The sequence below is a fragment of the Hyaena hyaena genome, unplaced genomic scaffold (genome assembly GCF_003009895.1).
Source record: "Hyaena hyaena isolate Hyena2069 unplaced genomic scaffold, ASM300989v1 scaffold_339, whole genome shotgun sequence".
Lineage (NCBI taxonomy): Eukaryota > Metazoa > Chordata > Mammalia > Carnivora > Hyaenidae > Hyaena > Hyaena hyaena.
The window spans coordinates 353562-377160 of NW_024080971.1; the positions used below are offsets into that span (position 1 = coordinate 353562).

The 23599-nt window shown below is 40.5% G+C and overlaps 3 protein-coding genes and 1 pseudogene across 9 annotated transcripts in view; 2 read left to right on the forward strand and 2 right to left on the reverse strand.

Moving 5' to 3' along the window:
* The window catches only part of TOR1AIP1 (torsin 1A interacting protein 1), a 42831-nt gene extending 41856 nt beyond the window's left edge, over positions 1-975 (reverse strand). For all 4 annotated transcript variants that reach the window (XM_039249499.1, XM_039249497.1, XM_039249498.1 and 1 more), the window contains exon 1: positions 401-975. In XM_039249499.1, the coding sequence (XP_039105430.1) occupies positions 401-881 (481 nt within the window). In that variant the 5' untranslated portion in view covers positions 882-975. The remainder of the gene's footprint in view (positions 1-400) is intronic.
* Positions 479-22159, forward strand: LOC120243366 (torsin-1A-interacting protein 2). 4 transcript variants are annotated; one of them, XM_039249505.1, is made up of 2 exons: positions 479-563; positions 19695-22159. In XM_039249505.1, exon 2 carries the CDS (start codon positions 20362-20364, stop codon positions 20755-20757), a length of 396 nt encoding a protein of 131 aa, XP_039105436.1. In that variant the 5' UTR covers positions 479-563; positions 19695-20361; the 3' UTR covers positions 20758-22159. The 4 variants fall into 4 exon arrangements, with proteins under 4 accessions (XP_039105436.1, XP_039105437.1, XP_039105435.1 ...); XM_039249506.1 differs by lacking the exon at positions 479-563 and adding an exon at positions 1022-1068; XM_039249504.1 differs by lacking the exon at positions 479-563 and adding an exon at positions 5692-5779.
* Positions 5707-23599, forward strand: part of LOC120243365 (torsin-1A-interacting protein 2-like) — a 33787-nt gene continuing 15894 nt past the window's right edge. Inside the window, exon 1 of the mRNA XM_039249502.1 lies at positions 5707-5783. The gene's annotated coding sequence lies outside the window, so the exon portion shown is untranslated. The remainder of the gene's footprint in view (positions 5784-23599) is intronic.
* LOC120243363 lies at positions 15207-17143 on the reverse strand (annotated as a pseudogene).

The following is a 23599-nucleotide window of genomic DNA, read 5'->3' on the forward strand; positions in this document are numbered from 1 at the left end:
ATCCGCAGGACAGAGGAAACCGAAGTGAAACGGAGTCCCAAGTGTTTTGATGTCGCGCCGGCCACCTAAGTCGCCCACCCTCCGTGACGGCCTGCAGAAAGACGCAATTCGGAGCGCCCCAGGTCGATGCCCAGGGATGCGCAGAGGTCCCCGCTCAGGTCGCTCAGCCCGACTTGCCTACCCAACACGCCAGGCGCCTGCACCTCTGGCCCGCCTACCGTCGGGGCGGACCCCGCGTGGGGGCGCCCGTCCCTCCGCGCCGCGGAGCCGCGGGAGCCCGGGCGGAGGAGAGCTGGGCGGGAGCGCACGCCCGCCCGACACGCGCACACACCGCTCGCGCCCCCGCGCCTGCGCTCGCTCCCCGGCTCGCGGCGGAGACTGTTACCTCCGGCGGCCTCACCTTCAGAGGAAGGAGAGTCCCGTAACCCTCTCCTGGCCGTAACCGGAGACGGCTCCAGCGAAGGCTGCTGTGACTGCTGCTGATGCTGTAGGCGGGTAACCCGTCGCGTCTTCATCTCCTCGGCTTCCGGGAGTCGCGGCTGCCTCCTCTGCCGAGACCGAAGGTAGTAGGCGCTTTCTCTCACTTCCTCTTTAGAAGAATCAGGCCGGAACTCTTCTAGCGGGACTCGTCTTCTCGCCGGGGACTTTTCTTTGGCCACCCGGGGCTCGAAGTCGCCGTACACTTCTGGCGGCTCTTCCGAGAACCTCACTTCCCGCCGGCCGGGGCGCGACGGCGAAGGGGTTCCGTACGCAGGCGCGTCGCTGCCGCCGCCATTTTGAGGGGCGAGCCGGCGCCTTCCTTCCCGCAGGGGGGCCCGGGGTGTGACGTACACCCCCCATCCTTCCCTCCCCGGCGCCGCCCGCCGCCCGGCGCCCGCCATAGTTGTTGACGTAGCTTGAGTCGATCGCGAAGGTGGATTTGGAGTCCCGAGACTCTCCTGCCGTGGGTGGCGACGACTTTTCGGGGTGTCGGGCAGTGGTCGCGGCGGTCAGGGAGGCAGTTGAGAGTCGCCGGGGCCGCCGCCTGCGTCGTCGCTGCTGTGCTGCAAACCCGCCTCTGGGCCCATGGTGTGTCCTGAGGGCTGTGGGAGAGGCAGTGCCTATGTTGGGTCAGCTGCTGCGGGTCACTCCCGCCTCCTGGCTGAAGGCACCAAAGAGGAGGAGGAGAGGGAGGACGACGTCGCTGTCCGTGGCCTTGGGGGAAGGAGGGAGGGGACGACGGAGAAGGGACAACTGGCTGGGCAAATTGCCTCTCCTCAGCCCGGCTGCTCGTGGCAACTGTTGCCCGCACGCAGCAGACGCGGGTCCCGGTCCCCTGGGCCGAGTCTCCGGGGAGGGCCGAGCGAACGTCGGGTGGAGAAGTTTCGGTCCTCGCCCCCAGGCTGTGACGCAGTTTTCCCGGATCCTTTCTCATCGATGGCTACCTTGGCCGGGCCTTAAGTTGATTGTTGGAGTGATCGTATAAAGATCCTTCGCCGAGTGCCATCTTTTCTTGGATTTTTTTTTTTTTTTTAGTTTTTAAGCCCCTTTTGAAGGCAGTTAGCCAGTTTTAAATTTTAAGTCACCTGTTGAGAGTGCACAGTCGTATCTGCAGGCGTACGCTCGGGTAGATTTCCATTTGCAGAATGTATGCAGTCGTCTTTTCGTGTAAAAGCTCTATTCCGGCAGCACTGTTCTGAAAACGTTATTAGTGCTGTGTTAAGGACCTTGAGACATGAACAAATACTTGGATTAAATAAGAGCGCTGTAATTTTAATTTATGGTCCCTTTGATTTAGGGATTCCAGCATTGAGTTTATTGAACAAGAAAGCATGATAAAAGCTGTTTTTGTTACAGCTCTGTAGTTCACATTTACAGATGTGGCTAATCTGCAATATCTAGCCAAATTTAGGCATAGAGAAGGTCAATAATCGAGAGAAAGATTGTTCTGGAAGACGGCTTTTCTGGAATTGATTTTAGTGAATAGATTTAAGAAATTGTAATTTTGGAAACCAGTTATAATGAATCATTCTGACATTTTTGAAGACGTTTATCTCGAGTATTGTAAATCACCGTTGAATGTTTTTCCACTGAAAAACATTTGCTTAAACTGGACACAAGTCTCAATGAAATCTCCAAGTGTATTATAGTTTCACAATAGTCCATAAATTTGGCTACAAACAGTTAAGCTTTAGAGTCACCTAGGTTTTAGGCGGTAGGAGCATAGTTCAGTTCTGTTTACAGTATAGGATACAGTCAAAGAAGCTGGAGAAACAGTAACAAAGGAGATTTGTTAACCATTTAAGGGAAAATTAAAAGCATTATTCTCCTTTGTCAGCTTGGGATAAGTGGCATAGTATGTGGAAAGTTTGTGAGTCTTCTTTTCTGATAAAATGCTGAAAAGTATTGATACTTGGTAATACCTGGCTTTTATTCATGATTTAAGTAATGCTTTCTCTATAAGGTGCCTATTATAGTGCTCATTAGCCTATAATTGTAAAAGTTCTGTAGTGTAATTACTAAAGGATATAAAACTTTAATAGTATTAATATACAAAGTTCATATTATGAACGTTAATGCATATTAAGTACGTCTGTAAAACTTTTACCAGTATAGTCTCTACATAGAAACTTGGATACAAACTTGTAAAACTTAGGTTTGGGGACACATTTAAAAAGAAAGAATAAGAGGTTCTACATATTGCTGAACAGTCAGAAGATGAGACGTTCTACATATTGAATAATCAGTGTGGTGGTGTTTTGAAATTTTAAAATGCTTGTAAAGGCTTCGGAAAGAAACCAAGGGCTTTCACTTTCAAAGAAAATCTTGAGAATATTAAATAAAGTCAAAGGCATGGTAGCTTTAACATTAACACATATATTTGCTTAGGCTTTTCCCTCTTTGGTCTAGATAATAAGAATCCGTAATCCTAGCCCTGCCACACTTGCCTCCCACACCTAGCAGTCTTACAGATACCAACTTTCATCACTAACTGTGAGGTGAAGCTGAACTGTTGCCAAACCAGATATGCTGCTGTAGATGTTTTCCAAACTATTAAGGGTGGCCCAAAAGACATGGCAGTAGATTCATAGCCAGTAGTGGAAGGGTTTTGCTGGATCACCATTACCGAGAGGGGCAAGAGCTCTTGTTGTTAAACAATTACCTAGGGAATTTGAGAGATGTGGAGGAATTCAGTGGCTCAAAAGAGAAAACAGGTTAGAGAAGAAATGATCATAACAAAGATTATAACACACATTTAATTCATATATTTATCAAACATCTATGTTGGCACAGAATAGATGTTTGATAAATATATGAATTAAATTAATGAGTATTCTTTAGCCTTAGGGTATTTGCCATGTATTAGGGAAGACCTCTATTAAAAATTAAATTCAGATTAAATGGCATCAATTTGTATACCTAGCTGTGAGTCCAGAAATCTAGTGTTGTTGATGCTGGATTTCTAAAACTGCTCTTTTATTTGTGTTTTTAAGATTATTCATTTGCTTTGAGAGAGAGAAAGCATGAGTTTTGGTACGAAGCAGAGCGGGAGAGAGCGATAATCCCAAGCAGGCTGTGCGCTGTCAGCATGGAGCCCAGGGCGGGCTCGAACCCGTGAACCGTGAGACCATGACCTGAACCCAAGTTGGATGCTTAAGTGACTGAACTACTCAAGCACCACTAAAGCAGCTATTTTATTTTTTTTTTTAATTTTTTTTTTTTATGTTTTATTTATTTCTGAGAGAGACAGACAGCATGAGCAGGGGAGGGTCAGAGAGAGAGGGAGACACAGAATCCGAAACAGGCTCCAGACTCTGAGCTAGCTGTCAGCACAGAGCCTGATGCGGGGCTTGAACCCACGAACTGTGAGATCGTGACCTGAGCCGAAGTCAGACGCTTAACCGACTGAGCCACCCAGGTGCCCCTAAAGCAGCTATTTTAAAGGAAACATTTTATTTTAAAATAACATAAATTTTGTGCATGAGGTTTGTTTTAAGCAGAAATCTAGTTACTGAGAAAGCATGTATCAATTCATTGTGCATAATCACATTTCTGGTCAGATAGGGAAATAACTTTATATCTTAGCAGAAAGGCAACACTTCTTAAATTATTTTTAAAAAATTTTATGTTTTATTCTTGAAGAGAGACTGAGTACAAGTGGGGGAGGAGCAGAGAGAGGGAGACACAGAATCCGCAGTAGGCTCCAGGCGCTGAGCTGTCAGCACAGAGCCCAGGAAGGGGCTCCAGCCCACAAACTGAAATCATGACCAAAGCCAAAGTCAGACGCTTAACCAACTGAGCCACCCAGGCACTACAACACTGTTCTTTTTTAATAAGGAAAAGATTAAAATATTAAAAGAAAGCAAGATAAAGAAATAGTAGCTAGCTCCATTTATTCCCCATTCTCACAAGTGAATGGAAAATATTTTAGACTGTTAATGAAAATGAAAATGTCTAGGTAGAAATGTTATACTGAAATTAAATAAAATTCAATGAAATGAATAGGATATAGTAAATACTATTCTATTTACTCTTTTCTTTTTTTTAATGTTTTATTTATTTCTAGGAGAGAGAGACAGTGTGAGCAGGGGAGGGTCAGAGAGAGAGGGAGTCACAGACTGAAACAGGCTGCAGGCTCTGAGCTGGCAGTCAGCACAGAGCCCGACACGGGGCTCGAACCCATGAACCGTGAGATCATGACCTAAGCGAAAGTTGGACGCTTAACCGACAGCCACCCAGACGCCCCATGCTTAACTCTTTTTTGAATTAGAAATTGCAGTCAATTATTAAACTGCATTTAGGAATCCTGTGACTTTTGCTGAAAGAGAATGAGAGATGAAGGCACCAAAAATCACCATTACATAATCATTAATCGAATAAATATATATCTTATGCAACGTACTAGACCAACCCTCTTCTCTGCACGGGTATTATGGTAGTGAGAGACCAAAGACAACCCTCCCCACCTTGAAGTTTACATGCTGTGGGAATCAGATAAAAATCGAAGTAGAGTTTTGGTCAGAAGTCTTGCAGAAAAAAATTAAAGGGAAAGTGAGATTTAAGAGTAGGTTTCTTCTGTGTTGTGTTACATCAGAAATTTTAGACGTACTTGCCCCTAACCAATCGTGTGTTCTTCTGTAAATTCCTTGCCATCTCTCGATCTGCACATTTATGGAATTAATCAAAATAATAGCTATTTTTCATCATTTATTACTATCATTTAGTAGGTACCGTTATGTATATTAGCATGTTTACTCACAACGTTGTTGTTGAGGTGTGTAAGTTGCCTTGTCCCCATTTGACACGAGCAAACTGAGGGTTAGATTAAGCAACTCGTTTGAGGACACGCACCTAGTAAAGGCAGAGGCCCAGCTCCAAGTCCCGTCTGACTGGTGCTTGCCATTATTGGGTAGTGCCCTCACTGTACTGGCTCCATGGGTTTTTCGGCAGGGTCCTGTAGAGATGCGTGCTTTCCTATCGGATTGCAGGGGCTGTAGACCTCAGCCGTTGTGTGGTGGGCACTCACCACGCCTCTCACCCTGGCATTGGCCAGCGGGTGGGGTGTGGAGAGAGGGGCGTGCGGACTGGGGAGGAGGAGGGGCTGGCCGACTACCAGTCCCAGCATTCTGTGCGCCCCTCCCCTCCCCACGAAGGTCTTCGTCACGTGGACAGGGACTGGGACGACGTTCTGATCGGCAACGTCCGAGGAGGGGTGCAGCCCGGCGTTGTGGGGCAAAAAGAACACCCGAAGGGCTCCCCAGACGTTGACAGTCGACGATTTAAGACCCTGCTAGAATTTGTAAGTAAGTAAAATATATATACAACTTTTCCGTGTGTTACTGTTAGATCTGAAAGCTTCTTTCGAAAGGTTTTTCCAAAACGAACCCTCCCCGCCCCCACCTCCCTACCGCAAAAACCTTAAACGGGGCAGGTTGGGGGCACATTTTTGTTTTGTAGTAGAAGAAGAGAAACAGAATCTTGTAAACAGTAAACAGATTAAGGTGGGAATAAATGTTTGGTTTGGACTTTGAGACGAGAAGCAGAATTCCTGTAAGGCTCAATGTAAACGGGAAATGACTACCAGTGCAGGTGGTGATTACTCCTTTTACCTGCGTGCCTAGCAGGATCGCCTCATTAGTTGTCGTAATCCTTATAAAGTAGTGCCACCCCCCTCCCCCACCATTTTTAACCTTAATGATTTTAAAAAGGGCAAAGTTTGAAATTTTAGTTGGACCCTACAATTATTCATTTGTTTACATATTATGTATGTATTCTGTTATATTTCATACCCCTTGAGAAAGTTTACCCCTTTTTTCTTCCTTCAGGAAAGTATATAGACTCTAAAAACGCCGGGGGTGGCAGGAGAGGGGAAAGAACAAAGTGTATATAGTACTCTCTACTTTATCAGTAGGGCTTGTTAGACTTTATACACAGATAACAGGAGTGAGTTCTCTTAATCTGATTCTGCTTTTGTTTTAGTTTTACCGGTTTTTAGATTTTTAAAACATTTTATTATAGATCTGTATGAGAAATTCTTTGTCTTTTTTTTTTTTTTTTAAGAATTAGGGCTGTGGGATCTATCCATATTTACCAGTTTTATTTTTTAAGCACATGATTAGCATATAGATTGGTTAGTGGAAAACCATTTAATTAGAAAAGGAATTTCGTGATAGAAGAACTGAAAATCCTCTTGGAAGAGTCTACATGGATTAGAATAGTTTGAAAAACTGACATTTACTATGGACACTTTAAGTGAGCACCTTTTCTCAGTAACGTTTATTAGGCTGAAGGCAGAGTCCACAACTTGATTACCAGTTTTGCTGCTGGTTTATCACATAGGCACGAATGACTCACTTAAGCTCTATTTCATTTGTTTTCCTTACTAGCACAGAGATAATATGAACCCGAGAGCTCCTCTAACTCATGAAAACAGTAACTTATGAGTTTAGTTAATAATATTTGAGGATTATTGAGTATTTTAATAAGGTACTGTGTCTTGTGTATAATTTGTTTTTGCCTAAGAAGTTATTTTAAACTGTATACTGTGGAAATCTATGTTTCTCTGAAGTGCCTCTTGAATTTCCTGAAGGGAAGTTTAAGTTTGCTCAGGGAATCCCTGTCTGCTTTCTGCTGTTACTCATTTTGCATTTAGAATTTTAATTGTGTTAAAATTTCATTAGTGTTCTACATCTTATGACTACTCTTGTGTCCCACAAGAGGTAATTGCACTTTATCATAAGTTTTGTACAGCAAATCAAACATTTTGTGAATAAAGAACAGTGTCCCCAACATTGGTCATAAGTATAGGGTTTGGAGTCAGAGCTGAGTTTGAATTCCCGTTTTGTCTCTGTGTGACTTTATTGCTCTGATCTCCTTTCTCATCTGCAAAGTTAGACATTCATAGGGTTATTTGGAGTGTTAAATGGGATAGTTTAAGGACTCAGCAGATGGGAACTTGGGCTCCTTTCCTTTTTGCTGACACTACAGGAGTTGGTCCGTGATTTTGATAATCAAAATAGAAAGAAAATTCACCTATAATTTTAATACTTCAAAAGATCAAATTGTGGGGCGCCTGGGTGGCTCAATTGGTTAAGCATCTGACTTCAGCACAAGTCATGATCTCAGAGTTCTTGGGTTTGGGCCCTGTGTTCTGTGCTCACAGCTCAGAGCATGGAGCCTGCTTCAGATTCTGTGTTTCCCTCTCTCTCTGCCCCTCCCCTGCTCAGTCTGTCTCTTAAAAATGAATAAACGTTAAAAACAAAAGAGCAAATTGTTTTATATATATATACATATATATACACACACGCATATTGTGTATATATGCACATATATACACACATACTCTGGTTTAGCCCTTGACCATGGGTATGCATAATGTGAATGCAATAACCTTTTTTGCAGAAAGTCAAGTTTAAAAGATTGGTTTGTTAACTTCTGTTTTGTTTTAATTCTATAAATAGAGCTGTCTGGCTCTGCCTTTATTCTGATCTACTAGTGAAGAAACAGCAGAATTTTCTTTTAGTACAGTTTCCTCTTGCTCTCCTCATTTCAAAAAATACAATCTTGGGGTGCCTGGATGGCTCAGTTTGGTTAAGCATCTGACTTCAGCTCAGGTCATGATCTCCCGATCCATGAGTTCCAGCCCTGCACTGGGCTCTCTGGTGACTGCTCAGAGCCTGGAGCCTGCTTTGGATTGTGTGTGTGTCTCTCTCTCAAAAATAAACATTAAAATAATAATAAAAGTAATAAAAATCTCTAGTGCACTTTTATTTAATAGTTAAATAGTTTTTGAGGGCTTCTTGTATGCTCTCATTATGGCAAATGCTGCACTAATATTAGCTGTTTAAACCCTTCCAGTGCCTCTTTCCTCTAGGTAGTGTTACTCCTTTTTGTGGTTAAGAAAACAAGACATAGAGAAGAGTTCAAGTCAGATGCTGGAGCAGTCAGCTACCGCCTAGGCAGTCTTCACCTCAGAGGACAGTACTGCAAGGGATTTATATTTGCAGCTTCTGTGTGTGTACGTTAGGTCATATATGTAGACAGGAATTGATCCTGAAGGCTGACTTAAAACTTCTTTGTATTAAAGTAACAGTATTTGTAACTACTGTGACCACATTAAAAACATATTTTATAGGAAAATGGTGAAGGATAGAGAAGTGTTGAGTGCCTGAACAGATGATGCATTTATCTATATTAATTTTTTCAATGAAAGTATGATTTATATACAAGATGAATTATTGAGTAAACTTTTTAAAATTGGAGATAAACATAGAGTTTATAGTGCCAGAAAACTATTCTTTAAAGTAGTGTTTCTCAAACTTTGTGGTGAAACATTGGAATGATCTGGTGAGCCTCTTAAAACACAAACTCCAGCACCAGCCTCTCAAAAATTCTGGTTTAAGTCGGTTTGGGGTGGGGCCAAAGAATTTGCATTTCTAACATGCTCCAACATGACAATGATGGTTTCCAGTTAATGAGTTTACTAAGGCAACAAATGTCAGTGGTGGCTGTCAAAATTGTTGGCATGACAGTGAAACTGGTTTTTCAACACTCTCCTTTGATAAAAAGAACTAAGATTTTTGGAGACATAGACGACTCCAGGGCTGGGACAGGGAGCCTGGAACATCTTGTAGTGCTTGAAATTCAAGGAAATGCTCAAACAAGTTTAGAGGCCTGGTTGAAAGGACACAGGAGCCAACTTGAAGGAGCTCCTAATGGCCAAAGTTGGAGCAACAAAATGAATGCAAAAACATTACACAAACCCAAGTTGAGGATCATTAGACAAAATAAGTGACCGTTACTTTTCAAAAAGGTGTGAAAGTCACAAAGACTAAGAAAGTATAAATTACAGGCTGAGGAACTGTCACAGTTTGGAGATGCGGAGAATTAACAATTAAATGCAATATGAGATCCCAGGTTGTACCTGGAACAGAAAAACGACATTAATGGAGAAACTGGTGAAATTTGAACAAGTCTGTAGTTTATCTAACTGATTTTTACCATTCTTTTTTGGTTTTTATGAATGTACTTTAATTTTATGAGATGTTGACTTTAGGAGAAACTAGATAAAAATATAAGAGAACTCTACAGTATTTTTGCAGTTTTTCTTGTAAGTTTAAAATTAGTTCAAGGAGTGCTTAGCTGGTTCTCAGTTGGTAGAGTGTACAACTCTTGATCTTGGGAGTTGTGAGTTTGATCCTCATATTGGGTGTAGAGATTATGTAAAAATAAAATCTTAAAGAATATATATATCATTAAGGTGCCTGGCTGGCTCAGTCATTAGAGCATGGGACTCTTGATCTTGGGGTTTTGAGCTCATGTCCCATGTTGGGTGTGAGATTACTTAAACATCTTTAAAAAAATTAAATGTATTAAAAAGAAAAAGTTTAATAAAATGTATTGTCTTGGTGTAGATAGTAAAGGTAGTTAGCAGAGTTGAGTTAAAACTGGGAATCCATTAGTGTACCCAGATTTTAGCAAACTCTTTGACCCTTGGTGCATTGCTTACCGCCGCTACTTAGTCCACCTAAATCTGAGATACAAGTCAAGGGATTTGGGAGGGACGAAGAAGGGTAAAAAGGGTAAGAAGGAAAGGAAGTTTCTTTACTCAGAAATATGTGTAATATTTGAACTATTCCAGGCATTTAGTCCTTATTTAAGAAACCATTACCTAAGGAAGTAAGTGGAGTACTTTTTTTTCTTATTTTAGTACTTTTTCAAATTCCCCTTCAAAAATATGGAAGTACCAGTTAATAGAAATACTGGGAAGTTGTGGGAAATTGTGAAAATAATACAACATATTATGACAGCAAATATGGTGCAGAGGAGTGGACAAGACTTAGAGACTCTCAGAAATTTAGTTTGAAATACAGACAAATAGCTTGTATAAGTAAGTAATACCTAAGCTTGGCACTGGGTCCCACTATTGAAAGGTGCATATTAACCTTAAAGGTTTGATTGCTGGTGTTTGAAACTGAAACTGTAGACGGAACTTGAACCATGGCATTTGGTCCCTTAGGGCAAGGTCAGTTGAAATGTACCAATAAATGGCTAAAGCAGTTGTTCCCCTTTAAGGTATGCTAGCCATCCACACATACACCTGTTTTGTCTGTCAGTTTCTGGGGTGAGAGGAGAACATTCTGCAGCTGTTTTCTAACTCAGGATTGTATTTTGTTGTTCAGCCTGTGTGTCTTCATAAGAAGGGAACAGTGTATGTGGTAAGTAGCGCTGAAGATTGTCATCCATATGTCTTTACTGATCTCAAGACTGCCAAATTAGAAATAGTTCCTCACAAAACAATCTGAAGATTTTTTAAGGAGCATTTATTTTCATAATAAATTTTTAAAAATTATTTTGGATTGTGTGAATTTAAAAAGAAGTTCCTTTTTTTGCCCATAATCTATCTAAATTCCAAACTAGTTGCAAAATATGAAACATGAAAGATTTGAGTTTGTGCTTGAAACATATCAGAGATATTGTCTTCTACAAAAATAGGTATTTTTGGTTATTGGTTAGCCTTAGAATATTATACTCCATGGAAAAAAATATTCAAAATAGGAATTCAGGGTTTAAAGCATTTACATTATTTCTGTGTTTTTTTTTTAATGTTTATTTTTTTTAATGTTTATTTTTGAGACACCCTGAGCATGAGCAGGGGAGGAGCAGAGAGAGAGGGAGACACAATCTGAAGCAGGGTCTAGGCTCTGAGTTGTCAGCACAGAACCCGACGCAGGGCCCAAACCCACGAAATATGAGATCATGACCTAAGCGAAAGTTGGACGCTTAACCAACTGAGCCACCCAAGTGCCCTTGCGTTTCTGTCTTTTGATTTTATATATCATGTGGAGAGTTTCCTAAGGCTGTAGTTTAAGGGATATGTTTGCCTGGAAAAGCCACCACAATTCTGACTCAGTCTGAGACTTAGATTTTCATATGATAAAAAGAACGAGAGAATTTTTGTCTGTCAAAGGCAGATTTGAGTTTGCTTACTAACATCCATTCAGGAAATCGTTAAGAATAAAATAATACCGGGGCGCCTGGGTGGCTTAGTCGGTTAAGCGTCCGACTTTCGCTTAGGTCACGATCTCGCGGTTTGTGGGTTCGAGCCCCACGTCGGGCTCTGTGCTGACTGCCAGCTCAGAGCCTGGAGCCTGTTTCAGAGTCTGTATCTCCCTCTCTCTGACCCTCCCCTGTTCACGCTGTCTCTCTCTATCCTAGAAATAAATAAAAATATTAAAAAAGAATAAAATAATACCAAAATATTTAGTGAAGGTAATTAATATGTATCAAGCTGCCATTATCTGTAGATATAAATTTCAGTGGATTAAACAGAGTTGCATTTTCATTTTTCAATTAAAGTGTTGTGTTCTAAATTTTCTTGTAATAAAGTTCCAGGAAGAATTATACATTTACTTTAGTTCTTACCAAAAAAAAAGAAAACACCTGATTTGTGTTTTTCTTTTGTATAGCATTTGTGCAGTAGAGAAACTTTTTTTTTTACTTAAAAAATGTTTTTAATGTTTTCTTTTTTTTTTTTTTTTTTTTCATTTATTTCTGAGAGAGAGAGACAGCATGAGCAGGGGAGGGTCAGAGAAAGAGCGAGACACAGAATCCCAAGCAGGCTCCAGGCTCGGAGCTAGCTGAGAGCACAGAGCCCGACACAGGGCTCGAACCCACGAACGGTGAGATCATGGCATGAGCCGAAGTTGGACGCTTAACCGACTGAGCCACCCAGGCACCCCGAGAAACTCTTTAAACTTTGGCTTTTACAAACTACTGCTGTTGGTTAAAATATTTGAAAACCTTGCTGCTTCTGCGGGCCTTGCAGAATTTTCCATGAACTCTACATGCAAACTTCTTGTATCTATTTGAAGATGCTTAGCCTTTACCTAAAGCTTTGTTTCCATTCTGCATTCCCTAGACATGTAGAAGTCCTGTAAGATTTTCTCTGTGTATCCATAGTGCATGGCTTTGAGCCTAGTACATGGTTGTTTTCCTCAGTAACTTAAAAAAAAATTATGTTTAATAATCAGTAGAGTAATGGTGGTTCTCAAGGTATTTTCAGCATTTCTACAAGCCTGATAGTAATCATATTACTTTAAATCAGCTGCTAGTAATGGAATTGAGAAGGGAAACGAATCTAGAGTATCTAAATCTTTCCAACTTTATGATAGAGACATTTTGAATATTTATCTGTAATTTAAAATACTGAAAATTTCTAAACCAGGGCTAGTAACACTATCTTCTTTTCTTGTTAGAAGTTCTGACTGGCAGATTGACATTGGCAGATGTCTAATAAATTTTTTTAATGTTTATTTTATTTTTGAGAGACAGAATGTGTGTGAGAGGGCGAGTGGCAAAAAGAGAGCGAAACAGAATCCAAAGCAGGCTCCAGGCTCTGAGCTATCACCACGGAACCCGGTGCAGGGCTTGAGCTCACGAACCCTGAGACCATGACCCAGGCTAGAGTTGGACACTTAACTGACTGAGCCACCCAGGTGCCCTATGATGTCTAATTAAGCTCAGTTGGTTAAGTGTACGACTTCAGCTCAGATCATGATCTCGAAGTTCATGGGTTCAAGCCCCGCATTGGGCTCTTGTGCTGACAACTAGCTCAGAGTCTGGAGCCTGTTTCAGATCCTGTATCTCCATCTTTCTCTGACCATCCCCTGCTCACGCTGTTTCTCTCTCTCAGAAATAAATAAAGCATTAAAAAAAAAGATGTCTAATAAAAAAGAAAATGAAATTATAACAGGAATGCTGATTGTTTAGACATCCTTCCAAAATGATCTGAAGAGGGGTGTGCTAGGAGTAAAAATTGCATTTGGTAGTAAAATGATTGGGAACCATTAACACATAATGGGTTTGAACTACATCAGATTCTTTTGGAGTCGAAAAATAATCTTTCTTGAAAAAAGAGCACATGTGTACATAAAACATTGTGTATATAATTTCAAGGGATGCAGGACCACCTAAACCTATCCTAGATCTTATTGTCAGAAAGTGGAAAATTGTGATAGGTGATTTTCTCCACCCCTACCTCAGTATATGCACACCATTGAAGAGTAGCAAACAGCTCATATGAAGGGGCTTTTTATTTTATTTACTTATCTTTTAAAAAATTTTTTTTATGTCTTTATTTTATTTTGAGAGACAGAAACAGAGAGCAAGCGGGCGAGGAGCAGGGAGAGAGGGAGACACAGACTCTGAAGCAGGCTCCAGGCTCTGAGTTGTCAGCACAGAGCCCGATGCGGAGCTCAAATCCAGACTGTGAGATCATGACCTGAGTCAAAGTCAGACGCTTAACTGACTGAGCCACCCAGGCGCCCCAGAAGGGGCTTTTTAAAGCTTAACTGTTAACTACTTCAAAAAGGCCATGTCTTATAGTAGCTCAGAGTATAGTCTGTGAAACCAGTTTGCCTGGATTCAAATACTGATTTCTCTGCAAATCAGTGTGACCTTTGCAAGTTGCTCAGCCTCTCTGGTTCCTTGCCATAAAATTGATTATTCTAAGGATTGCATGAGTTAATACATGTAAAGTGCTTCTGGGCGTTAGTTATTGTTAGTAAGCATTGTTGTCTCACAGAGGACTACTATTGAATATCTGTCCAAGTGAGGTTCTCTGGGCTACAACTTAACTCAGAGGAAGGATTCCTTTATCTAATTTAGCATAAAGGTACTATATGAAATAATGTGCCTTCACAAAGTTGCATGCCTTTATGAGAGCATGCCTAGGTAAACTTTCTTTTCCATATCAGCATTAGGTAGGCCTCTCTTATTTCTGTGAAGGGAGAGTTGCTTACAATTTTATAAGAAAAACTAAGCTCTGTGCTTTTTTTTGTCCTCAAGGTATTAGTCACTCTCTGGGCAAAGTAACTGCTGCTGCTCTTCTTGTCCACGATGTGAAATTTTGGTTTTGCCTATTAATCTTTTTCTAGCCCATTACTGTTTCTACTCTGCTCTTTTTTAAAATTATAACATTGAATAGAGATTGAATGTAAGCTATTAGGTTTTATGATACACTGAACTGTTTACCTCCAAAGAGTTAAAAAAAATATTTGTGATGATCTTTGAAATACTCTGGATACCCTTCCCAATCCCATCCGCTTTCCTCTCCCATCAAAGGTAATAATTATCCTTGGGCTTATTCTTTTCCTTTTAGCTTTATTGAATATTTATTCCTAAATAATATATTGAAACTTTATGTAAATGGAAACTATATAAGTTTGTGTGTGGGGGGGTGTTATACTTTTAATTTTTTTAGGTTAATATTAGGTTAGTTTTTTTAGGTTTAATTTTTTTAGCTGAGTTTCAGCTGTGTATATATGTACGCAATACAGGCATACTTCAGAGACTAGTGAGGGTTTTTTCCCTACCATTGTAGTCAAGCATGTATCTCAGTAAAGTAAGTCAAATCAAATTTTTGGTTTCCTGTGCATATAAAAGTTACACTTATGCTGTAGTACATTAATGTTGCAATACTGTAGTACATTAATTACGCAATAGCATTATGGTTTTTTAGTGTACGTATTTTTATACTTTATACCATATACCTTTATGTCTATATATTTTACTGCTAAAAATTGCTAACCGTTATTTGAGATTTTAATGAGTCATAATCTTTTTGCTATTGGGAGGGTCTTACCTTTTTTTTTCTTATATCATTTATTGTCAAATTGGCTTACATATAACACCTCGTGTTCATCCCAGCAACTGCATGGAGAGTCTTACGTTGATGTTGATGGCTGCTGACCGATCAGTGTGGTGGTCGCTGAAGGTTGGGATAGCTGTGGCAGTTTCTTAAAAAACAACAGAGAAGTTTGATGCATCCATTGATTCTTCGTTTCATGAATGATTTCTCTGTACCATAGTGATGCTGTTTGGTAACATGTTACCCACACCAGAATTTCTTTTCAAAATTGTAGTCAGTTCTCTTAAACCCTGCTACTGCTGTATTAACAGCGTTTATGTAATATTCTAAATCTTTTGTTGTCATTTCAACAATCTTCACAGTAGATTCCATGTCAAGAAACTACTTGCTTTTGCTCAACCATAAGAAGCAACTCCTTCATTCGTTAAAGTTTTATTATGAAATTACAGCAAGTCACTCACATCTTCAGACTTTACTCCTAATTCTAGTTCTCTTGCTATTTTCTACCACATCTACAGTTACTTCCTCCACTGAAGTCTTGAACCTCTTGATCATCTATGAGGATTGTCAGTCATCTCTGAGGATTGGGATCCACTTCTTCCAGAATCCCATTAATATTGATATCTTGGCCTCGTCCTATCAATCAGGAATGTTCTTAATAGCATCTAAAATGGTGAATCATTTCCAGAAAGTTTTCAATTCACTTTCCCCAGATCCATCAAAGAAATCATTCTCTGTGGCAGCCATAGCCTTAGAAAACATACTTTTGAAATAATAAAACTTGAAAGTCTAAGTTACTCCTTGATTCTTAGACTGCAGAATGAACGTTGTGTTAGCAAGCTCAAAAATAACATTAATCTCATTGTACATCCCCGTCAGAGCTCTTGGGTGACCAGGTGCCTTGTTAATGACCAGTAATATTGTGAAAGAAATCTCTTTGAGCGCAAGTAGGTCTCAGCAGTGGGCATAAAATATTTGGTAAGCCATGCTGTAAACAGATGTGCTGTCATCCATGTTTTGTTTCATTTATATAGCAAAAGCAGGATAGATTTAGCATAATTCTTAAGGGCCCTAGGATTTTTGGAATGCATTTTAAAGAAGGGGGAAAAAAAAACCCTTTGCTCTACCTTTGAGTCACCAGCTGCATTAGGCCCTAACATAAGAGTCAGCCTGTCCTTTGAAGGTTTAAAGCCAGGCATTGATTTTTTTTTTCTAGCTGTCAAAGTCACAGATGGCATCTTTCAATAGAAGACTGTTTTCAGTCTGCATTGCAAACCCATTGTTAGTGTGACCACCTTCAGTAAGTAAGTGAGCTAGATCTTTGAGATCACTTGCTGCGGCTCCTACATCGGCACTTGCTGCTTCATCTTGCACTTGGATGTTACAGAGATGGCTTCTTTCTTTAAACCTCATGAACTGACCTCTGCTAGCTTCATACTTCCCTTGTGCAGCTTTCTCACCTCTCTCAGCCTGCATAGAATTAGACAGGATTTTGCTCTGGACGAGGCTTCGGCTTAAGGGAATGTTATGGCTGGTTTGATCTTCTATCCAGACCACTCAGACTTCCTCTATATCAGCAATAAGGCTGTTTCACTTTCCTATCCCTTGTGTGTTCACTGGACAGCATTTTCTTCCAGAACTTCCTTCACAGTCACAATTCCAGTGTTTGGTTAAGAGGCCTCATTTTCAGTCTATCTCCGCTTTCTATGTGCTTTTCTCACTAAGCTAAATAAATTCTAGCTTTTGATTTAAAATTAGAGATATGCAACTCTTCCTTTCACTTGAACGTTTAGGGGCCATTGTATGGTTATCAATTGGCCCAATTTCAATATTGTTGTGTCTTAGGCAATAGGGAGGCCTGAGAAGAGGAAGAGAGATGGAGGAACAGCCAGTCAGTGAAGCAGTCAGCACACACATGACATTTATTACAGTTCACGGTCAATAATAATAATGAGAAAATTTGAAATATTGTGGGGATTTCCAAAATATGACACGGAGATATGAAATGAGCAAATGCTGTTGGAAAAATGATGGTGATAGACTTCTTGATGTAGGGTTGCCTCAAACCTTCCATTTTTAAGAAATGCAGTTATCTGAGAAGCACAGTAAAGGAAAGTGCAATAAAACAGGATGTGCCTGTACTTCGATTTATTTATCCACGGTACTGTTGATGGCCATTTTGGCTGTTTGGCTACTATACACAGTACTACCATGAATATTTTCATTCATATTTTCAAATATAAATGTGCAAATTTTCTAGGGTATATACCTAAGAGTGGAATTACAGAGTTCTAGGAAATGCACATCTTCAACTTTACTAGATAATGCCGAATTAATTCCAAAGTGGTTGTACTAATTTATTCTCCTACTGTTAGAGTGTAAGGATTCAAGTTATTTGTTCTTCCCATTTATGTTTATTGGGCACACACAGCAGTAAGTAAAAAGCCAAAAAGCCCTATTCTCAGGGAGTTTATATTTTAGTAGCGAGAGATAGCCAAAATATTTACTGTATCAAAATGGAAACAACAAAGCAAGGAGAGGGGATGTTATCTCAGCTGCTCTTGGACCCATATGGGGATTAGAGACTTAAGGGGATAAAGTACAGCCCGGAAGCCCTGGGCTTTGTTCAGTGGTCAGCATAAACAGAGATAGAGGTATGATGAGATTGGTTGGGCCTTATGCTTTCAAGCTGATAATGATAGTGAAGCTGTGGGTGGGGCGTGGGAGGGGGTTTGAGAATCTCACTAGGAGCATTTCAGGAGACCCTCTTCACCTATTAGTGGTGAAGCTTAAGAATGAGGAAGGAGGCTGGTGATGAGTAATCTTATTCTGATCACTTGGTGCTTTGGGGGCCCCTTTAGACTCTTGCCCGTGGCAATTTAGAGGATCAGGGGAGGGCTGTCTTTTCTAAAACATAAGGAGCACTAGAGTTTCAAATTCAGGAATACCTGGGTCTCTAGTGCTTTGTTGACTCATGAAGTTGAGGATCGAAGGTTGGGGGAAAGGTGGTTTTATTTTGAGTACTTGGAGCTTTAGGGCTCCCTCTTGACACTGCCAGTGGAGATGTGGAATCCTGGGGGAGGGGTGGTTTTGCCTAGAGTGTGCAGCCCCCATTGTCAGACTTGTTAATTTTTGCCAGTCTGGTGGATGTGAAGTACTGTCTTGTGCTTTCAATGGCATATTCCCGTTTCACTCCAAAAATCCACAATTCCTTACTTTTCAGTGTTAGACTTAGCCATATAACTTTAGTAACTTTTATGTTGAGCCCCACGCTTGTGTGGCTTTATTCATCTGTTCCATGTCTAGACCTGCAAGATTTCCCAATTCAGTAACTGAAACTTATTCTGGTGGCTCTTGTCAGTGGACCCTCAGGGAAATTGTTATGTTCACTGTTGTCACCATAAAGGTTGTTAAGTCAGGATCCCTGCATCCCTTCTGTTCACTTTGCCTGAGGAAATGAATTGGTAGTCCACACCCATCCATTGTTACCTAACCTCAAAAAATACATCAGTATATCTACTGACTCTCTCACCGCATCTGGGGCTCCCATCAGAATAGGAGCCCTATGTTGCAGCACTGTCAGAAACTCTTCAGTTACCTTTTAAACTTGCCATTTTAAAATCTGAGAATCACAGCTACTGCTGATAGTTTGCAAGGAAAATGCTTTGGCTAAACCACAACTAAGGCTGTCACTCCTCAGCTTTTCGGGTCAAATCTTCATGTAGTTGTAGCACTCACGCCTTCCCCAGGGTCCCTTAGTGCTCTCACAGGATCAAGCCTCAGAACTCAGAAAACACTGCAGAAAAGCCAGGTGTATGTTGTATTCTGACATGTAGTACTTTCTAGGTGGAAATGTAGTTGTCCCATACATCCCTACCTTATTTACTTGCTGTATTCAGTGTCATGAAGGAGTACAAAAATGATGATAATATCTATAAATTTCAACTGATTTTCTAAATATTTTCCAAGAATTGCTCAGGACTATTGATGTGCATAAACCTATAAAGGTAGATGTGGATAATAAGACCTGTCCCTCCTGGTTTATTTTTCATCCTTCAAAAGGATCTCCTCCAGCTTCCTGTAGTTAGCTTTTAAGAATATTTCCTGATGATTTTATAAGCATTTTCCTGGATGATTGAAGTCTGTTGTAGAAAAGCTGTCACCATTGTTAATGTTATCCCACACATTACAGGAATATCGTATATGTCACCCATTTCACAGAAGAGATACACAAGAAATTTCAAAGTTTTACCAGATTAAACACGATTATACAGACTTTATTGTTACTAAAATGCAAAAGGAGTTAGCAAAAAGAAATCTAGTCCTAAAAATATAAAGCTAGTACAAATCTGAAATGAACCAAAATCCTTCCTAATGCCCAAAATAAGCATAAGAGTAGCTCCCAACAGATAAATTGGTTTGAACCCGCATGAAATGATCATGGAGAAACCCACAAGACAATTCTCATCCACCGTGACTGGCTCAGATGATTTCCAGATGCATGTTTCTAATATTTGAGCAACTCAAAGCCCATATGAGTCGTCTGAAGTTTTATCATTTACAGGTTTGTGAAGCATTTCCAGACCCTCCAACCAACTCAACATCAGCTACTTCTCTGTGACTGGGTCCTGATTAAGGTCCTCCCACGAAAGACTTCATTGGATCCACGCTCAAGAGGACTCTACCAGGTTTTCCTGACCCCCTCCATCGCTGTAAAGTGCCAAGGCCTTAAGACTTGGGTACGTGTGTTACAACAGCAAGCGCCAGCATCCACAAAAGACCCATTGGACCTGTCAGCTCCTCTGTTTCACCAAGCAGATGTAATAATTTACCAGCAAAGCAGAGTAAGCCAAGTGCCTCTGCATGATACCACCAGCTGATAACACACAAGAAAAACAACTAATTTAGACTAGAGCCCTATCTTTTCTTGAGAAGCTTGGATTTCAAGGAACTATTCTGAGATCTGTGCTGCTAATAAGTGACTGACAACATTATAGACTGATTGGTCCCTGGGTTCAGAGACTTGAGTTGCAATTGAGTGAAAAATAGACAACGAAATCTTGAAGAATTGCACGGAGGTGCAAGCCAAATTTAACTCTGGTCACCAAGTATTGTTGGTTGGACTGAGAAATTGCTAAACCAGACCTGTAATAGGACTGGTTATTTGGGTATCTCTGTCACTGTTGCCTCTTACTGTTACATTGCTTTCTGTGTTGTTTCTCTAGGCCCAGATGTTCTCAGATAATTCACATTGCCCTGACTGTGGACAACAGTGGTTCCCTAGTTTAGAACTAGGCCATTGGTTGTACCAGACTGAACTTGTTGAAAATGAATGTTACCAAGTATTCTTAGACCGTATTAACAGAGCTGATTATTGCCCTGAGTGTTACCCTGATAACCCTGCTAATAGAAGTCTTGTTCTTCCTTGGTCTTTCCCACTTGAGTGGGCTCCTCAAAATCTTACCAGATGGACCTTTGAAAAAGCTTGCCACCCATTTCTTCTGGGTCCTCCTCTGGTTAGAAAAAGGATTCATGACTCTAGAGTAGCTGGTTTTAACCCTGCATTGCAGTTAATCTTGACGAGAACAGATAAAACCTTGAACAAAAAACTTGGCCAAAACAAATAACTTCTTAAACATTCGAAATCATGGAGACTCTAGAGTTTTGTATGAGTAGCCCAAGGAAGATGGAAAAAAGACTCTTTCTAAATATGATATAGACCATCACTACCTTGGGGATCTGATTAAATTGTTGGATTTGCTCCCATGGTCTACACATAACTTTGTTCAGCATGAATTTAGTCAGTATTCTCGCCAGACTGTTCATCTAGAACCAGTTTAATCCATGTTCCTTATGTTTTGGAATTAGCTTACCCCTCCTAGAAAGTTCCACAGCCTTATGTGGACATATGACAGGGTAGTTCTGGAGGAGAAGCCCTATACTGTGTGTACCTTAATGATACTTCTAGTGATAACTTTTGTGGGAAAGCATCCTTATAGCTGGATTGTAGATTATTCCAGTAAAACTAGATATTTTAATAAGAAGCTACATTGTTCTAAATTCCATCTGTTACGCATTAACCAGTGGTAACACATAGATTATACAAAAACATGCAGAAGTACTATTATCTATACTCACTTGGCTCTACATAAGCAAAGACTATCCTGTCTTTGTGGTGACAGAATGTCTTCCTCTAGAAATGGCAAAGTACTTCTACGATGATAGGAGATAGATGATGAAAGGAGTTAATCAAGCTTGACTTCATAGATACTATGAACAGTCTAGGGAAAGCATCTCTCTCAGAACTAAGAATGTTTTGCTGTACATTGATCACATTCTGGCCTTCACTTGTTTATGAGAATCATGGAACCACAGTATAGGAGAAACTTAGAAAAAATCTGTTGAAAACATCTCAGAGGCCACTGAACAATTTTAAAATTCCTCTTAAGATAATAGATAACTCAGTGCTTGTGTAGGAGCTCAACAATGTTCGTAAGGTCCCAGGCTCTTTCTGTTCTTCCCCGCTGAGATCCTTATCATGGTGGCTTTTTGTCCTTATAGTTGTTACCCAATGAGTACAGTGTGGCCATTGCTGTTCCAGACATTTCATTCCTGATCAAAGGCTGGAAGTAGGAAGCAGAATGATTTTTCCTTTCAAGTCTCTGTCTTTTATTTGGGAAAAAAGCTTTCTCCAAAGTCCCTTGCACATTTTCTTCTATCTCATTAGAAGATACTGGTTCACAAGGGAGCCTGAGAAGCCTGGCAGAGGGGAATGGGGTGAGCAATGTCTGGGTAGGACATCTTGTGTCCCCTAATAAAATCAGGGCTTTTTTAGGAAGGGAGAAGTGAGGAATGGATGGCTGTTGGAATGCAACAAATGCCTGCCACATGTTGTGCAACCCGAAGTTATTTGTTAGTCTGTATAAAGGATGTACCCTGGAGACCTACCCTGTATCTGCCTTATGTCTATCCAAATGGAAGTTCTCTCCTGTTACATTGCTGAATAAACTGTGTGGACTGCTAAATTGAGTGAAGACTAGTTAGTTTATCATTAACCCTTGGTTAACAACTCCATTCACTATCCTAAAGCTCTTTCTAAAAAGTGAAATTCTATTTAGAGATACTGCTTTTGATCAATAGTATTGTCCCCTAAATGTTTTCAAACACATACTGACAAACACTCTACATATGTGCAATTTTAAGTATCAGCAAAATGTTTTAACCAGATTGTTTTAACTAATCTCTCCCTTAAATAGTAGAAGAAATTAAGTGGATTTGTACTGTTGATTTTCACACCAATACCTGGATGAGCTTGTCAAGATACGCAGATTTCTTGATCTCACAGAAATTTTGATTCCTTAGGTTGCTTGTGGAGCCCAGGAATCTGCAATTTACAAATCATGCTGCAGGAGATTCTTAGGCACGTGCTGTAAGGATACTTTGAGAAGCACAGTGGCAGCACCTCCGTGGTGTTTAGTTATCTGGCTTTAAAAGGAAGGAAACTGGGGCACCTGGGTGGCTTAGTCGGTTAAGTGTCCGACTTTCGCTTAGGTCATGATCTCATGGTTCGTGGGTTTGAGCCCCGCGTCGGGCTCTGTGCTGACTGCCAGCTCGGAGCCTGGAGCCTGTTTCAGTCTGTGACTCCCTCTCTCTCTCTGACCCTCCCCTGTTCATGCTGTCTCTCTCTCTCTCTTCTAGAAATAAATAAAAAACATTAAAATAATAAATTTAATAAATAAATAAAAGGAAGGAAACTGTACTCACGATACTGCGAGGTAGTGATAATTATCGTACTTTGCAGGTGATATATAAAGAGGTTTCATGTCAGACTAAAGGTTGCTGTTGACATATCCGATTATAAGTCAGTCACATTTTTCTCAAGGTATAAATATGTTCTAAAATTAATTCTCAAGACAAATGATCTAGAGAGTTATCCAACATTTCAGATTATGTGAGCCGAATTAATCTATTTCCATACTGGCAGAGTTGGTTGATGCTGCTACTTGTATATGATGATGGCCATTTTAAAAATGACTTTTGTGACTACTTCCTGTTACTTTATGGCAGACTTGGGAGTGGAAGGTTAAGAGAAAAATGCTGGGGTAGCCTGGGAAGGAAATATCTACTGAAGAGGAGGCTATCTGGGTTGTGCAGGACTGACTTAAGATTCATCTCTAAGTGATAGGAGAAGGAATCCCAGGCAAGCAGGCAGGCATAAAAGAATTCCATGGAATCCAAAGAGTATGTGGCAATCAGCATGCTACATATATCTGTAAGAGTGAGATGAACCATATGCCCTTCTGTCTCTTCAGACTTCCCTGATAGCCCCTGATTCTCTGTGAAATCTTAACACAGCTTGAAAACTGCTTATTACAGAGGAAAAACAATGGCATTTGCAGCCAGTTGACCTGTGTTCATCTTTGAATTCTGGCACTATTAAATGACTTTGGGCATTTTAACCTGTCTCTC

Bases quoted from the DNA above. Each gene is read 5' to 3' on its own strand.
- LOC120243366 (XM_039249505.1), top strand. From the start codon at position 20,362: ATGTTCTCAGATAATTCACATTGCCCTGACTGTGGACAACAGTGGTTC.